The 18,003-nt window shown below is 39.3% G+C and overlaps 2 protein-coding genes across 2 annotated transcripts in view; both read left to right on the top strand.

The window, feature by feature from the left end:
• RNASE12 (ribonuclease A family member 12 (inactive)) overlaps window positions 1-556 on the top strand; it is a 3,337-nt gene extending 2,781 nt beyond the window's left edge. The window contains exon 2 of the mRNA XM_017539618.2: window positions 494-556. The gene's annotated coding sequence lies outside the window, so the exon portion shown is untranslated. The remainder of the gene's footprint in view (window positions 1-493) is intronic.
• An 8,249-nt stretch (window positions 557-8,805) lies between these two features.
• Window positions 8,806-17,817, top strand: RNASE9 (ribonuclease A family member 9 (inactive)). Its single transcript, XM_037742362.1, has 3 exons — window positions 8,806-8,831; window positions 9,243-9,616; window positions 16,908-17,817. Exon 3 carries the CDS (start codon window positions 16,916-16,918, stop codon window positions 17,531-17,533), a length of 618 nt encoding a protein of 205 aa, XP_037598290.1. The 5' UTR covers window positions 8,806-8,831; window positions 9,243-9,616; window positions 16,908-16,915; the 3' UTR covers window positions 17,534-17,817.
• Window positions 17,818-18,003: the final 186 nt, after the last annotated feature.

The raw sequence follows: 18,003 nt of genomic DNA, 5'->3' as shown, positions 1-18,003 counted from the left end.
TCGCCAGGCACCAGGCTGGAGTGCAGTGGCGCAATCTCGGCTCATTGCAATCTCCGCCTCCTGGGTTCAAGCAATGCTCCTGCCTCAGCCTCCTGAGTAGCTGGGACTATAGGCGCGGGCCACCACGCCCAGCTAATTTTTGTGTTTTTTACTAGAGACGGGGTTTCACATGTTGGCCAAGATGGTCGCGATCTCTTGACCTCGTGATCAGCCTGCCTCAGCCTCCCAAAGTTCTGGGACTACAGGCATGAGTCACCACGCCTGGCCTATATTAGTTTTTTAGCTTTGTCTTTTGTAACCATCAAGCTCTATCTGATTGATCAGATTTAGGAGGGGGGTGGGGGATAATCATAAGTGAAGGGCACTTTGCAACCTTGTGAGTAGGCAAAGCTTACCCATCTCATGGCTTCTTCCATCTTAGGTGGCTATTTTTCAGCTGAGTTTCATTTTCTAGTTCTCTGTGGTAATTCTGTGGTCATTGTTGTCTTCATAGAATTTTGGGTGTTACCAGGTAAACTGAGCCCTCAGCATCTGAATAGAAACTGAACAGGAACAGGTAGGTGGTCCCTAGCATATGATTTGTTAGGTCTTGGTAACATCATTTTCTGGGCAAAACTTGGAAGTGGGTGAAATGTATCCTTTAGGTTTCTACATCTATTTTCTGAATTCTGGTTCCTTTTCCTATCCCTCTTCCTAAGTTTTGCTGTCTTTTCTTTCCTTTTCAGTGCTTTTCCTTCCCTTCCTTCCCCAACCTCCTCTTTTCTAATTAAAAATAAAATCTTGCAGATAAAAGTAGAACTGAGATGGAACAATAGGATCTATCCTCAGAGTAATTTCATTCAATAGGGATCAACACTAAATTCAAATGAATTGTGACATTTTAGACATTTGTAGTTTGGGTATGTGTGTGTATCTATATCTATCTGTATCTAAATATGTAATATATATATATATTACAGATATACCAAATCAGAGTCTCATTCTGTTGCCCAGGATGGAGTACAGTGATGTGATCATAACTTACTGCAGTCTTACACTTTTGGGCTCAAGAAATTCTCTCTCCTCAGCCTCCTGAGTAGCTGGGACTATAGGCATGTGCCACCACAATTGGCTTGTTGTTGTTGTTGTTGTTGTTGTCATAGAGGTGGATTCTCAGTATGTTGCCTAGGCTGGTCTTGAACTTCTGACCTCAAGTGATCCTCCCACCTTGACCTCCCAAAGCACTGAGACTATAGGCATGAGTGACTGTGCCTGGCCAGGTATATATATTTTTTAACGGGCACCTCTTAGCAGTTTGAAATAAAACCCAGGCAACTGTGAATGCTGCCCACTTGAAATACATGTTTCAGAAAGACTGGAAATCTCTGCCCTGCTCTTCTATTTATTTTTCTCCTCCTGGTCTTTCTGTTTCCCTATTACTACCTCACGATTGATGTCAATGATATAGGATATAGAAGTTTATAAAACAAAATAAATTCTCTATAAATCCCTCATACTTTCTCCCTTCAAAATGCATCACGTCTTTGGTCAAGGCACCCTCAGGTACACACATGAACACATATACTTAATTCTTAATAATCTATCAGTAATCCATCAACCCAATTAAAGCTTATGTATTCTTGGTGCTAGGTTTTTGCTCTAGTTTCTCACATAGACATTTTAAATTCAAATCTAATTTTTAAAAAGTTCATACATAATAACATCAAATAAAAAGTATAATAAGGGAATGCTAAGAAGCTCAGAGAAGTTGGAAATGGATTTAGTAGACTTAAGCAGTGATGAAATGTGTAAAATAAAGAATGAGATCTGAACTGGGCTTTGAAGGGTTTCAAGAGGCAGAAAAGTACAGCCATTCAAGAAAGAAGCTAAATGGGAGAAATGGCATAGGGTATATTTAAAAAAGAGAGAGTCACACTGACTGACTAGGGCAGGTTTGTATAGCAAAATAATGGCAGATAAATCTTGAAAGGCAGATTGAGATTAGAGCAATGTACAAGGTCACATGTATAATAGGTGGGCCCCCAGGAACAACGAGGACAGTCTGATTCTGTAGGCCACACTTTTAGCTACTCATCTTTATTTGATGGAAAAAAGCAAACTTGCTTATAACCATGCAGAAAAATAAAGGTAGAATGCTCCTGAAGAAATTCTACCTGACAGGATTGTTTTCAGGATTAAATGGTAAACCATTATGATTATTTTAATTATGACTCGATGAGGACACTGTGCTAAGCAGATAATTGAAAAGAATTCAATATGTCAAAAGGATCTATATCTTTAATATATAAAGAGGTCATCAGTTTAATAAGAAAAAGATGTAAATGTAATATAAATTTAAACGATGGGCTATCATATTTGCCTACCCAATCCACAAAAATAAGATAAAAAATATAACGTAGTGGGGGCATAGGTACAGGAAGGGGACATTCTCATGCACTCCCCTCAGGAAAGCAAATTGGTGCATTTGCTGTCTTTCCCGAGAGCAATGTGAGCTAAGCCCCACTCTAGTTTCCAGGCCTCTGCATATCTAACTGCTTTGCCTCCTTGTTGACACTCCCCTCTCCTCTTAAACCTTTTTTTTTTTTTTTTTTTTTTTTTTTTTTTTTTGAGACAGAGTCTCACTCTGTTGCCAGGTTGGAGTACAATGGCTCGATCTCGGCTCACTGCAACCTCCACATCCTGGGTTCAAGCAATTCTCCTGCCTCAGCCTCCCGAGTAGCTGGGACTACAGGCGAGTGCCACCATGCTCAGCTAATTTTTTTGTGTTTTTAGTAGAGACGGGGTTTCACCATGTTGGCCAGGATGGTCTTGATCTCTTGACCTCATGATCCGCCCGCCTTGGCCTCCCAAAATGCTGGGATTACAGGCGTGAGCCACCGCGCCCGGCAGCTAAACCTTCTTTAGGTAAGAGGCTTGCCTCAGTCAACTTGGTTGGTCTTTAAGGTCATGTTCTCATTGGAGGATTGAACAGGCCTTGAGGCTTGTCACACATAGGGTCAGAGGACATGGCCACAAGAGCTGGCAGAGCCTGGGAATGTGAGAGCTCTGGACTAGGCTGCTATGCATGTGTTATCCTCATCCTCCTCAGCTCAGGCTGTTCCAGGAACCCCATGTTCTCTATGGAAATGTGGGCTGAGCTGTCTGACCTGTCATATTAAATGTCCTTTTGGAGATCTCTCCTGGGTACAGGAAACAGATGCCTGTTAGAGGAGGAATATGAGATACTAGGCAGTGTTGGGAAGATAAACCCTTGACCCTGCCCACACAAAGTGTGATCACTTCCCCCTTCCTTATACTTTTCTCCTTCTTCTTTTTTATTTTTTTGAGACAGGGTCTCACTTTACTCCCCAGGCTGGAGCGAAGTGACATAAACACAGCTCACTGCAGGCTCGACCCCATGCTCAGGTAACCCTGCCGCTTCAGTCTTTCAAGTAGCTGAGGTCACAGGCACGCACAACCACATCCAGCTATTTTTACCTTTCCCTCTTGTCCTTTTATATCCCTTCCTCATCCAATTTCCATGCTCTCTTCTCTTGACTAGATTGTGCCCTCAATACACAGCTCCCTTGTGTGCACTGCCATGACTTTCGTATTTTATTTTCCTTTTAGGCTTTGCACTATTCAACTTTATGTATTCTTTTCTGTGTGTCTTCTGCATTTACGCTCACTGTTTGGGTATAAAGTGACAAGCTGGGCAGATTCCTGGAGCCAAGCCAATTATCAGACTTTCATTTAAAGGTCAATATTCAATGAATCTTGGTTTCAGCCCCTGTGAGAAAAGTCCACACACTAATGCAGGGCTTGTGGAACATGGGGGCCTACTTTGTTTTGCTGGGCGACGTCATCTAGACACATAATCGTCCTCTCTGATTCCCCTTTCCCTCTTCTGAATAGTGTCCCCTCTGTGCCCCAGTACTGGAAAATCTGCTGGGAGGGACTTCACTCATGTGCAAACTCGTGCAAGCACCACCCAACTAAAGCTTGTGTGCTACTGCCACATCATGGTCATATGTGTATGTGTGTATATATATATATATGTATTTTTTTTTTCTTGATCAGCCCTCAAATCTTTCAAAGTCACAAGTTGTATGGTGATCCCTTTTCCAACTCCTTAACTTCTGTGGGGCCAAGACTTTGTTTTCTCTCCCTGGCAAAGACTTTCAAGCTGAAAATTCTAAGGGTTTGGCAAATGATCAGCAAATCACCACCCAAGATTTGTTATATGGCTTCATATTTTGATATTTAAAAACCTTTATTGAGGTACAATTGACATACAATAAACTGCACATATTTACATAGTCTAATATCAAAAGCACATATATCTATACCCATTAAATCATAACTGCAATCAGTATAGTCAACACATCCAAAGCCCACAAAATTTCCTTATGACCTTGAGTTAGTCCTCCTGTCCCCACCCCAAGCAGCCACTGATGCCACTGATTTACTTTTTTTTTTTTTTTTGTATATCTAGTAGAGACGAGGTTTCTCCATGTTGGTCAGGCTGGTCTCGAACTCCCTACCTCAGGTGATCCGCCTGCCTTGGCCTCCCAAAGTGCTGGGCTTATAGGCATGAGCCACCCACCACTCCTGGCCAATTTACTTTCTTTTCATTATAGGTTAACTCCCATTTTATAGAAATTGACTAATATGCTACATACTATTTTTTTGTCTGGCTTCTTCCACTCCACTTAATCATTCTGAGATTCATTTATGTTGTTGTGTGTATCAATAATTCATTCCTTTTTTATTGCTGAGTGATATTTCATTAAATGGCTATATCACTATTTATTTATTCATCTACCTGAATAAATGAATAAACGGTAAAAATCTGGGGTGTTTCCATGTTTTGGCAATTACAAATAAAACTACTGTCTGTGTTCATACAAAAGTCTTTATATGGATATAAATTTTATTTTATTTATTTATTTTTATTTATTTAATCTCTAAGTGAGAAAGTGCCTGCAGAAAATTTTATTTTCTCTTGAGGAAATACCTAGGAGGGAATGGCTGGACCTCATTGTGGATGTTGTTTATCTTTTTTGTAAAAATTGCCAGACTGCTTCCCAATTTGGTTTACCATTTACAATTCTACCAGCGATCTAGGAGAAATCCAGTTCCTCAACATTTTTACCAATACTTACTAAAGTCGGTCATTTTAATTTTACCCATTCTGATAGGTGCCTATTGGTATCACATTGTGATTTGAAGTTGCATTTCCCTAAAAACTAATGATTTTGAGCATCTTTTTTATGTGTTTGCCATTCATACATCTTCTTTTTTGAAATGTCTGTTAAAATACTTTGCCTATTTTAAAGTTGCACTATTTGCATTTTTATTGTTGGGTTTTCTGGATAATAGTCTTTTATCATAGACATGCTTTGCCTCTAACATAGATGTATAGTGCCTATCAGTTTTTTCCTCAATATTGCTTGAACAGCATCCCACAAGTTTTGTTATGCTGTTATTGTTTTCATTCAGATCAAAATATTTCCCAACTTCCCTTTTGGTTTTTTGTTTAACCTACACTTTGGCATAAAATATGGTATATCCTGGTGGATGTTCCATGTGCACTTGAAAAAAGTGTGTACTCTGCTGTCACTGTGCATCCTTTAAGTGTCAGTTATGGGAGGTTGATTGATAAAGTTGTTCAAGTCTTCAATACTCTTGCTGATTTTCTGCCTTCCTGATTTACCAGTTATTGAGAATACATATTGAAAACTCAGGCTACAATTATGGATGTGTCCATTTCCCCTTTCAGTTCTTTCCATGTTTGCTTCACATAAATTGAAGCCATGTTTTCAGTGGCTTAAGTGTTTAGAATTGTTCTGTCCTGTTGATTAATGGATCCCTTTATCATTTGGAAATGACTCTTGAGCCTGGGTAATATTCTTCCTTCTGAAATCTATATAGTCTACTATTGATATAACCACTCCAGCTTTCTTTTGACTAGCATTAGCATGGTGTATGTTTTCACATCCTTTTATATTTAATTTCTTTGTGTTTTCATGTAATATACATTTATTATAGATAGTGTATAGTTGAGTCTTCTTTTTTTAAATCCAGTCTACATCTGGCTTTTAATTGGTACGTTTAGACCATTTACATTTAATGAGATTATTGATATGGTTAGTCTGAGTTTAATGTGTTGATGTTTTTGTATTTATCCTATCTATTCTTTGTTCTGTTTTTTGATGTATTTTTGGCCTTCATTTGGATATATCAAGTATTTTTTTATGTTCCATTTTATTTCCTTGGTTGGCTTTTTAACTATAACTCTTTGTTTTGTTACTTCAATGGTTTCATTAGGATTTATAGTACACATCTTTAATTTGCCACAGCCTACTTTCAACGGATATTATTTTTTTATTATTATTTTTCTTATGAGATAGAGTTTTGCTATTGTCACCCAGACAGTGCAGTGGTGTGATCTCAGCTCACTGCAACCTCCACTTCCCAGGTTTAAGTGATTCTCCTGCCTCAGCCTCCCAGGTAGCTGGGATTACAGGCACCAGCCATCATGCTCAGCTAATTTTTGTTTTTTTAGTAGAGATGGGGTTTCACCATATTGGCCAGGCTGGTCTCAAACTCCTGACCTCAGGTGATCCAACCACCTTGGCCTCCCAAAGTGCTGGGATTACAGGCCTGAACCACTGCAACTGGCCACCAACTCATATACTACTTCTATAGCATAAGAACCCTACAATAATATACTTCTATCTCCTCTCAGATTTTGTGCTTATATTGTGATGCATTTTACTTTTACATATAGTGTAAACCACATTATACCATATATAATAATTACTTTTTTTCTTTGAGACAGTCTTGCTCTGTCATCCAGGTTGGGGTGCAGTGGCTCAATCTTGGCTCACTCCAATCTCCGCCTCCCAGGTTCAAGCGATTCTCCTGCCTCAGCCTCCCGAGTAGCTGGGATTACAGATGCCCACCACCATGCCTGGCTAATGTTTGTGGTTTTAGTAGAGATGGGGTTTCACCATGTTGGCCAGGCTGGTCTTAAACTCCTGACCTCAGGTGATCCACCCACCTCAGCCTCCCAAAGTCCTGGGATTACAGGTGTGAGCCACTGCACCCAGCAGTAATGAGAAAAATCATACATAGCTACCATTTATAACATTCTTTCTTCCTTTATATAGATGTAGATCTCCATTTTCTTCCTACCTGTATGACTTTTTAAAATATATCTTGCAATGTGGATTTGCTGGTGATAAATTCTTTATGTTTTGTGTTTATTTTGCTTGAGCTTTTGAAAGATATTTTGCAAGGTATAGAATTTGCAGGAATTTCATTTTTCATACTTTCAGAACCTTAATGACACTTTTGCATTGTAGTCTTTCTTATATTATTTCAGATGAAAAATCTACTGTCAAGTTTACCTTTGATTCTCTGGTCATAACACATCTTTTTTTTTTTTTTTTAGAGTCTCACTCTCTTGCCCAGACTGGAGTACAGTGACCCAATCTTGGCCCACTGCAACCTCCACCTCCTGGTTTCAAGCCATTCATCCACCTCAGCCTTCAGAGTAGCTAGGGTTGCAGGCATGCACCACCATGCCCTGCTAATTTTTGCATTTTTAGTATAGATGAGGTTTCACCATGTTGGCCAGCCTGGTCTCAAACTCCTGACCTCAAGTGATCCACCTGTCTTGGCCTCCCAAAGTGCTGGGATTACAGGCGTGAGTGAGCCACTGTGCCTGGCACTGACCATAACATGCCTTTTGTTATGGATCGCTTCTAAGGCTTTCCCTAATCACTGTTTTCTCCCCCCCGCCCCCACTTCGAGCATTGATATACCTTGGTATATTTCCTTCATGTTTTGTGCTTTGAGCTTGCTAAGATTTTTGTATCTGTGAGTGTATACTTTTCCTCAAATTTTGAAAGCTCTTGGCCATTATATCTTCAAAAAATTTTGATTTTTCCAGTTCTCCCCTTTAGAGTCTCCAGAGCCACTTGCATTTACCGTATACTACTTTTTCTTCCACAATTTCTAATCTGCCATTAATGGCAACCAGTGTATTTTTTTTTTAATTTCACACGTTGTAGTTTTTACTTCTAAAAGTTTGATTTGGTTTTGTATTTTTATCATCTAAAACTCAACTTATCCTTTTGCCCATGTGGAATTCAGTTGTGATAACTGTTTCTCTGTTAATTCTGAAATTTGTAACTCTTCTGTAACTGTAAACAGTTCAGTTTCCATTGATTGATTGTTCTCCTCATGAAAGTTTGTGTTTTCCTGCTCTTTTACATGCTTGGTAATTTTTTATTGGATTTCAGATGTTTTGATTTCTACATCATTGGCTTACCTTGAAGGAGTATTTGTATATTTCCATAAATCTTTTTGAGTGTTGTTCAAGGATACAGTTAAGCTACTTGAAACCACCTGGATCCTTTTGGATCTTGATTTTATGATTTGTTAGGCAGCTCTGAAGAAGTGCTTAGTCTGGGGCTAATTATCAACCACTACTGAGGACAGAGCTTCCTGAGTGCTCTAATGCCCTATCATTTTTTACTTTTTCTAGTATGGCTAATAGGAATAGTCACTATTCCCTCTGATCATTTTAGAGGGAATAGTGATCAACATTCCACTGCTGAATGCTGCAGGGAGTTGTATTAGTCAGGGTTCTCTAGAGGCACTGAACTAATAGGATAGATAGATATATAAAGGGCAGTTTATTAAGTATTAATGCACACAATCACAAGGTTTCACAATAGGTCATCTGCAAGCTGAGGAGCAAGAGCCCATCTGAGTCTCAAAACTGTAGTACTTGGAGTCTGATGTTTGAGGGCAGGAAGCATCCAGCACAGGAGGAAGATGTAGGCTGGGAGGCTTGGCCAGTCTCGACTTTTCACATTTTTCTGCTGATTAGGATAAAAAAAAAAAATGTGGGGGGAGGGGAATGGTTGGCACAGTCTAAAATGGCTATTTCTCTTACTGGTGGTGGTTTGTTTTGATTCTGTGGACCAAGGGGGTTTCTCCACTTCTCTCCCAAGTTCTGTTGTATTCAGGGATTCAGGGTGATATTCTTGTCTTTGAGTAGTTTCTAATTATATTTTTGGGGAGGGACTGATACCAGAGAATCTTTATTCTATCATCTTGCTAATTTTCTCTCTCTCTCTTGTTTTTTAAAGCCAGGTCTAAAATATTTTGGTTCTCTAAAAGTATAGGGAGCCTTAGGTGCTGCTTGGGGCTATAGCAGACTGAGACCCATTAGTTTCTCTTCACAGACATAAGGACCCAGAAGAAGGAAGGGACTAGAGTGACTGGCTCACGATGAATACAGTCTGAATCAAGACTGGCAGCAAACATGATATGAACCATGTTACACAGCCCTCTTAAAGTGACATTTTCTACCTTGTCATATTTTAGACTGGCATTTAGTTTTTATTGCTGTAGAAGACTGGAAAAGAGAGAACCTCTTTGTTTCTATAACACAAGAAGTTGTCATATCTTTGGACCTTGATGGTTCAAGTGGAAGTTAATAGTATTAGGATTAAATTCTTAGATACCTGAAAGGCAGAGGAAAAACTCTGCTCATAGTAAGGCCATTTATAACAGAAAGAGAAACTTTGATGATGCCAACCAACACTCACATGTAAAGGTACTGAACTTTTTGTATTAGGACAGTTTCAGATTCCTGGGTTTCTCCAATTTTGTAAGGTGGAGGACACCTAGAATAATAACTGAGATAAATTTCACTGCCACCTTCGGTAGCTGGGGTTTTGGTACAGATACGTTGGATTAAGAGGAGAAATTAACACTTTATTTACATCTGAGTTTGAGAAGCTCGTTCACACTGCACGTTTAGAAAGTATTTTTTTAAGCTGTTTGTGGTCTTTGAATCTTATATTTGGTGACTTTAGAGATTCTTATTTTGTTATTTGTTCATGGTGAAATTTTCTGTGCACTCATGTATATGGTATGCAATTCAGTTTATGTGTGTGTAATCAAGTCTTTCAGTAATTTTCTTTATGCCTGTGCTCTTGTATTTTTTAATAAGAACATCTTTTATTTACTCAAAAATGATTAAAAATATTCTGCTATATTTTAATTCAATATCCTTGCTATTGTTCTTAAAATATTACTTTGATCTCTAGTTCATCATAAATTGTGGAGTGTGTATGTGTGTGCATGACATGAAAACTAGCATCTATGTTATTTTTTTCTTAATATAGAACCTACCAATTCACCAGATTTATTTCCTTTTCCAATGCCAAATCTATGAGATAGCCTATTCTCGTATATTCCCTACTTCAATTTTCCTGCTATTCCTGATCCCTGAGAAATACCGACTTAATGAAATCAAACAAAACCAGAGTCCACATTTCAGTCTATGCCTTCTAGACTCACACTACCATTACAGGAAACATAAATATCTAAGTCTTTTTAAAATTTTGAGGAATTGTACAATTAAAAAGCTAAATAAGATATGAATAAAAATAAATTTGCAAAAAAATTCAATAAATTCTGAAGAGACTTCTGTGAACCCAGACCTGCTTTGACTTCATATATGAAAATTACTCTCTTCATGCTCTGAAAGTTGATTTTCAATTATTTAGAAACACTTGTTTTCTGTACGTCTAGTACGTGTGCTGCTTTAAGCTCTGACACTCAAGTTTTTATAGTGGCCCTAAGGGAGGAAATGTCTTCAATTGGGCAAAAGACATAATACATCAGTGAACTTGCTGATTCTCTTACTCACAAGAATAACATTTTTCCTCCAGATTTTCCCATCCTGATACCATTCTCAGTTCAATCATGGGTGTGAAGATTTGAGGCATAAATATTGCCTCAAAATGTTTGTGAAAATTTAAAGCTGGTTAAAACCTATATTTTTCTACTGGATTTAACTAAGAGCTACCCTGGGATTTATTCACAAAGGTTAGTCTAATTCTAAGGATTGAAATTGTATAATCTATCTTTTCTCAACCACTCAAACTAAGGAATAGATTTTTCTGATGCTGATGAAAAGTGGGTTTACTGATATAAAAATGTGGGAGTCAAAAAAAAGTAAAAATGTGGGAGTCTGGAAAGTTAGCTCTCAATATTTAAGAACATGTCCAATCCAGATCTGAAAACTTCACTTCTTCGATGACATTTTGTTATTTGTTTGAATTTGTAAAATTGACAATTTTAAAGATTAAAGTAAAAAAACAGAAATAAATCATTCAGAAATAACAACTTATTAAAATTTTCTTTTTTTTTCTTTCCTATGTATCTATATTTCTGTTAATTGTGAACATGCTGTAGATAGAGTATTTTGATTTTCCCCCAGGTAAACAGCAAAGCACTTTTATTACTTTTGGATTTCATCCCCATTCCTTTTTTGTGTAAAGGGAACAGTCTTTCTGTTGACAATTGGAATTCTGTTGGGTTTTAATTTTACCTTTACTTCTTTGCCTTTGCTTCTCAAAGAGGACATGCGTTTCAGGTAACCAATGAGAGTGCTCCACATCCCTGGATTTATTCATATGATAGAAGCATGGCCAATCAGAAAAGTTCTTTTCCATGTTGGGTGAAGGTGGCAGAGAATGGCACTTCCTACTGTGACCCTAAATATAAGGCCACAAAGGTGGCAATGATTGACTCTGTCATTACATGGAGAGACCCTATAAGAGAATGAAGTTAGCATACAAAGGAGAATAGAGTGGAAGAGAGTAAAAACAAGAGTCTAGTCAAGAATTTGATTTCTTTCTCCTGCCCTACCTCTTGGACTTCCAACTTCTGTGTCAATATAGTGCCTCTTGCATTTAAGGTAATTTGTTTGGAGTTTTTCTCACTGTCACCCAGAGAGTCCTAATACTATATTATATCACAAAGTATTTCATATCTCTAAAATTTTTAATTCAATTTAATTTAAATTTTTTCTATTCTCGTTTCTCAGATGATCTAAAATTTTGATTAATATATTTGTAAATTCTAAAAAATAGCCCATTCTAAGAATATACAAGTCTAAGAATATAAACTAATGAGTGTGTCAATAAATATTAGCTCTTATAATAATAGTCATTATTGTTGCAATGTTTATTGTCATTTCTATGAACATATCAGACTCAATGTAGGCTTTTCCTTTCCCACATTTTGGGATACTTATATTTTAAAATTTCAATTTTTTCCCTTTTAAGTAAAATTTGCTGGTTGTCTTTCAATCTAAATTATGGCAACTTACAATTCTAGCTATTGAAATGCTAGAGGAAAGTATCAGCTATTTTTATTATATTTCTCAAATTTAAAAAAATTATAATAATTTCTTTCCGATCAGAAACATCTCATCAGACTCTCATCAGCATTGAGTTTGTAAGTTATAATTATTGCCAATTTAAAAGATTTAATTTAGTTTTTCCTTTTGTGATTGAGGCTATGTAATTATTATATGATCATGATTTATTAAGGCTTCATTGTATAAGCTGTTCAAAAAAAGATTAAACCAATTTTAAATTTTAATTTTAATCTTAAAGTTAAAAATTTTAAATACCACTTAATACTTCTGAAATATATTGGTCCACCTACAAGCCCATTACTCATTCCAGTTTTTTCTTTTTACTATAAACTTCTTATGTCTGTGGTTAAATACAGAGTTCTGATCTGGTGCTCAGAACTTGCATTTTAGGAGAGAGACTAGATAGACAGCCCCTCTCAGGCCTTTCTCAGTCGGCAAATCTAAGTTGCAATAAACCTTCCAAGCAAATTTACAAGCAGGGAGGAAAAGTAGGGACTTGAACAGATATTTGTGCACCCATGTTCATAGCAACGTGATTCACAATAGAAAGAGGAAGCAACTCATCCCATTCTTCTTCCGAAGACATTTACTGAAAAGGCCAAACACTTTCCTCACTGTTTTAGGATGTTAGCTTTATCACAAGTTCATTTTAATGCATATTAAGAAATTCCTTCTTCAACTTTAGTGACCTAAGAATCACCTTGTAAATTTGTTTAAAATGCAAATTTATGGATCATCCACAGAAATTTCAATTAGTGAGAACTGAGAAAAATCCAAGAAGCCTACATTCCACAGGTAGACCTGGCGTTTCTGCTGTGAGATTCTCCCTCCCTCCCTCCCTGCTTCTCTCTCTCTCTCTCTCTCTCCTCTGTCTCTCTTTCTCCCATTTATTGTTAATCCCCATTTCTACCACCCGCCCAGGCACCCTGTAATCTGCTTTCTGTTTGTCTCCGTAGTGAACATCTGAATAAGAAGAGGAATGAGTGTAGATTGCCTTATGAGGTACCAAAATGTTTCATAAAATGATAATAAGTGCAGGTACAGTGGGGTGCACTTGTAGTCCCAGCTGCTTGGTAGTCTGTGGGAGGATTCCTTGAATCCAGGAGTTCTGAGTCAGCTGAGGCAACCAGGTGAGATCATTGTAAGGGTTATTGCCGAGTTTAAAATGAGGAAACTGAGGCCAGTATAAGAAAATTAAATGCCAATTTATTCAGCTCCGGGGCGAGGTTCCATGGTCCCAGGAAAAGGGGCCAGAGAAGTTGCGCGTGGCTTCCCGCGGAGTAGGGCTTTTATACTGAGCGAGGGTGTCTTGCCTGGTTATGAGGGAACATGAGGTGGACGGGGCAAGTTGCTGTTGTTAGGTAGGCGGGATTTCCGGTGAGCGGGCTGCCCATGGGGAGAGGGACCTGGACCGGGCAAAATGCTATTGGGCAGGTTTTGGCGGGGCTTCTTTTAAATTTTGGCGGGGTTTTTCCAACGGCTGGCTAGGTGCCGAGTGCAGAGTCTAGTGTTGAGTGCAGATTTGGGTGCGGAGTGCAGAAGTGGGTGTTGGGGAAGCTACGTGGTGGAGCTAGATGCTGAGTGCAGGGCTTGATGTCGAGAGCGGAGTGGTGACATAGTTTTCAGGCGTGGAGAGGGATGGGCATGTCTGAGGTCCCGGCGAGGCAACCAGCCTTACAATCATGACTCTTAAAAAAAACACAGAGCCGGGCGCGGTGGCTCAAGCCTGTAATCCCAGCACTTTGGGAGGCCGAGGCGGGTGGATCACGAGGTCAAGAGATCGAGACCATCCTGGTCAACATGGTGAAACCCCGTCTCTACTAAAACTACAAAAAATTAGCTGGGCATGGTGGCACGTGCCTGTAATCCCAGCTACTCAGGAGGCTGAGGCAGGAGAATTGCCTGAACCCAGGAGGCGGAGGTTGCGGTGAGCCGAGATCGCGCCATTGCACTCCAGCCTGGGTAACAAGAGCGAAACTCCGTCTCAAAAAAAAAAAAAAAAAAAAACACAGTAAGGCTGGGCGCGGTGGCTCACGCCTGTAATCCCAGCACTTTGGGAGGCCGAGACGGGTGGATCATGAGGTCAAGAGATCGAGACCATCCTGGTCAACAGACGGGGTGAAACCCCGTCTCTACTAAAAATACAAAAAATTAGCTGGGCATGGTGGTGCATGCCTGTAATCCCAGCTACTCAGGAAGCTGAGGCAGGAGAATTGCCTGAACCCAGGAGGCGGAGGTTGCGGTGAGCCGAGATTGCGCCATTGCACTCCAGCCTGGGTAACAAGAGCGAAACTCCGACTCAAAAAAAAAAAAACACACAGTAAAATGGTAATAAGCAAAACAGCATATTATTGGCATACAAAACACACTGAAGTGTTCAGAAACAGAATAGTTACACATAGAAAGTAGCTTTTAAAAGTAGGAATGAGAAAATAGATTTTTTTCCGAAATAATTAGCGCTGAGATTATGCATAAACCATGTAAAATAAGACCACACCTAACTTCTTACTATCCGTTAAAATAAATTCCAGATGGTTAAAAGACTTCTAAAAATCAGTAGTAACAGAACTGAGTATTAAAAAATTCATATACTTTGAGATGAGAAAGGATTTTGAGAAGAATGAAATCATAAGTTGAATTCATTAATCAAGGATTAAGAAGGTTGCAGATTTAAAAAACAAAGAAGTGTTCCCGACAGGTCCTGTGCATGTCCTCGGGAAGTAGAAAATGCAGGGTCACAGCTGCCTGACTTCTGCTTTCCACACGTGTACTGTCCATGTTCTCTCCAGCTCAAGATGTTGCTGAGGCTCCACGCTCTCATGGGAATATGTTCTGAGCTCTCCTGTCACCATAGGATCACTCTTCTGAAGAGAATTCCTAGAGGACACTGATGAGAGTGTGAAAGCAGGGATGGGAGAAAAAGCAGGGAGGGGAGGGACAATGTGGCACATGGCCACCCCAGAGTGCCCATTCTCCCCTCACCATTTTAGGCAGCTTTTTCTTTTCTTTCCCATTCTCTGCACTCCTGCACTCAACTTTGTTACTGTCTCCGTTTTAATTCCCACCCACCTTTCTTTAATTCCATCATTCTCTAACCTTTCTATACACATGTATACACACTTAGTACCCAGCCTAGAACAGGAGGCTCTCCACCCTCATCTCCTGGAGATCAAAGTCTCCAGATTATGACTGTTAGAGAATCACTCAGGTTGCCACCAATCAGGACTTCTTTTACAAAGAGCCTGGTAAGGTTAAGAAAACTCGGGAGATTGCTTCTGCAATAAACCAATTGGTTCTTCATGGAATGTGGATCAATTTGTCAAAGCATTCAAATTCAGTTTTAGTACTGGCCATTTCAGTAGTCATTGTGTCTAACAGCCTAGAGAGGGAGATACAGTCTAACCTTAGGAAGAGAAACCAGACTGACAGAGGCCATAGAAAAGCAGCTAAGAACAGATGTGTGGAGGCCAGCGCCCATGGCTCACTCCTGTAATCCCAGCACTTTGGGAGACTAAGTTGGGCAGATCACCTGAGGTCAGGAGTTCGAGACTAGCCTGACCAACATGGAGAAACTCCATCTCTACTAAAACTACAAAAAATTAGCTGGGCATGGTGGCGCATGTCTGTAATCCTAGCTACTCGGGAGGCAGAGGCTGAGGAGGCTTGAACCTGAGAAGCAGAGGTTGCGGTGAGCTGAGATCATGCCATGGCCCTCCAGCCTGGGCAACAAGAATGAAACTCTGTCTCAAAACAAAAACAAAACAAAACAAAGAAACAGATGTGTGGAAATTAGACAAAAATAGGCTTGAACCAGGAGTCTACCAGATTTAATGTAAGATTTTAAGCAACTTCCCTTCACAGAGAGATGTTAATAACTTCACGCTTCTTTTTTGCAACTTTTATTGTTACAACAACAATACTAAAAATATTTATTATAGGGTTGTTTAGATAAGGGTAATAATGTACTTAAAGTGCTTAGCCCAGTGTTTGGCACAGAACTCCTCCTTATGCTAGCAATTACTGTGTGTCATTATTTTTACTTCAGGGTGACTTCAAGAATGTATTGATCTCAGCTGCTCAAACTTGAACCTTGCTTGGTCCCTTCCCCAAGGGCATCTATGGCCAGATAAGATCAAGAAGATAAAGAAAGACATAGTTAAGGAATTTTTCTTATCAAGTACAATGTTTAAAAGGGGAGAGTGGATCACTTATGGCTTTTTTCAGTGCAAGTTCTCAACTCCTAGAAAGGGAACAGATGCTTTTGTTTCAGCCAGAAGGAGCATGTGAGCCTCCTCTCTGCCTCCCTCTCTTTTTCCCCACTGCTGTCTTGATTTCCTTTCTCCTTTCCTCACTCCTTAATCTCTCTCTTGCTCCACTTCTTCCTTGTTTCCTTTTCTTCCTCCTTGCCTTCATTTCTCTCCCTTTCTCATTCTCCTTCCTTTCACCTTTTCTTCTCTTACTACAGCTCTAGGTTGACTGTAGGCCTAGTAAGGTCATTTTTGTCAATAATTCAGAAGTATTCAGAAATATTAAGAGTTGGCCATTTTAAAATGGTCCAAAATCTTAGAGCCCAGAACAGCAATAAATGGCATAGACGTGCTCTGCACAGGAAATTGAAGCAAGCACATTATCGAAATAGAACATATCTTCTTATCTCTTGTAGTGTCTACAGGAAACGTGATGAGAATGCTGATCACCACACACTCACTGCCTCTGCTTCTATTGCTGCTGCAGCTGCTGCAGCCACTGCAGTTTCAAGAGGCATATTATGAAGATTTTTATTTACCAGCATATAGAGATAAAGAAGACTTTGAAGACTTTATGGTGGAATTTCAGAGTACAGGGCCTACCAGACCACCTACCAAAGAAAAAGTCAAAAGACGTATCCTTGTTAATCCTGGAATGCCATTAGGTGATAGTGGCTACTGTAATTATCAAATAATGAGAAAAAATGTTTACTACAAATACAGTTGTGTGACAGAACATTACTTCCTTCTTATGCAATATGACGAGCTGCAAAAAACCTGTTACAACAGATTTGTGCCATGTAAGAATGGGATTAGGAAATGTAACATGAGCAAGAAACTAGTAGAAGGAGTGTATTGTAATTTAACCAAAGCATCTAACATACCAATGTGTCAATACAACTCATTTTATAGGAGGGGATATGTTCTTATCACTTGTACATGGCAAAATGAAATGCAAAAACTTATTCCTTATACTATAAATGATCTCGTGGAGCCACCTGAGCACAGAAGTTTCCTTAATGAGGATGGTGTCTTTGTCGTACCACCCTAGTACAGTGTTCTCTGAGAGCTTACGGTGGGAGGATATAATCCTCTCCATAATGATCCTTTTAGATCAAAGTCGAGAATGGCAGTTTTGCTTCCATTCACTTTAATCACCCACCTTCCTTTCTTCCTTTCCCAACGCCTCACAAAGTCACCATAGGCGAGGTTCACAGACAGTGCTCTGAGATGTGATCCCATGCAGGTCCCACAAGTTAGCATGCCTTGAATGTGTTATGGATACAAATGCCTGCAGTGGAAGGATGTCCAGCACCAAGAGGAACAGAAAATGGTTGCCTGCAGTGTCCTCCAAAGACACATTCATGTGATTCTCTAGTTCACCAGAAAGAATAAAAAGTGCTTCAATCTCGTCAGTGGCTCTGGTATGGTGATGTGGGGTTTCTCAGTTTGGAAATTTCTTCCTTGTGACACAATTTGGCACCAAGGGAACACAAATCCCTTTCAGACATTTATGCAATA

The sequence above is a fragment of the Cebus imitator genome, unplaced genomic scaffold (assembly GCF_001604975.1).
Source record: "Cebus imitator isolate Cc_AM_T3 unplaced genomic scaffold, Cebus_imitator-1.0 Scaffold119, whole genome shotgun sequence".
In the NCBI taxonomy this organism is placed as follows: Eukaryota; Metazoa; Chordata; class Mammalia; order Primates; family Cebidae; genus Cebus; species Cebus imitator.
This window is presented reverse-complemented; position numbering and strand designations above follow the sequence as displayed.

Bases quoted from the DNA above. Each gene is read 5' to 3' on its own strand.
- RNASE9 (XM_037742362.1), top strand. From the start codon at position 16,916: ATGAGAATGCTGATCACCACACACTCACTGCCTCTGCTTCTATTGCTG.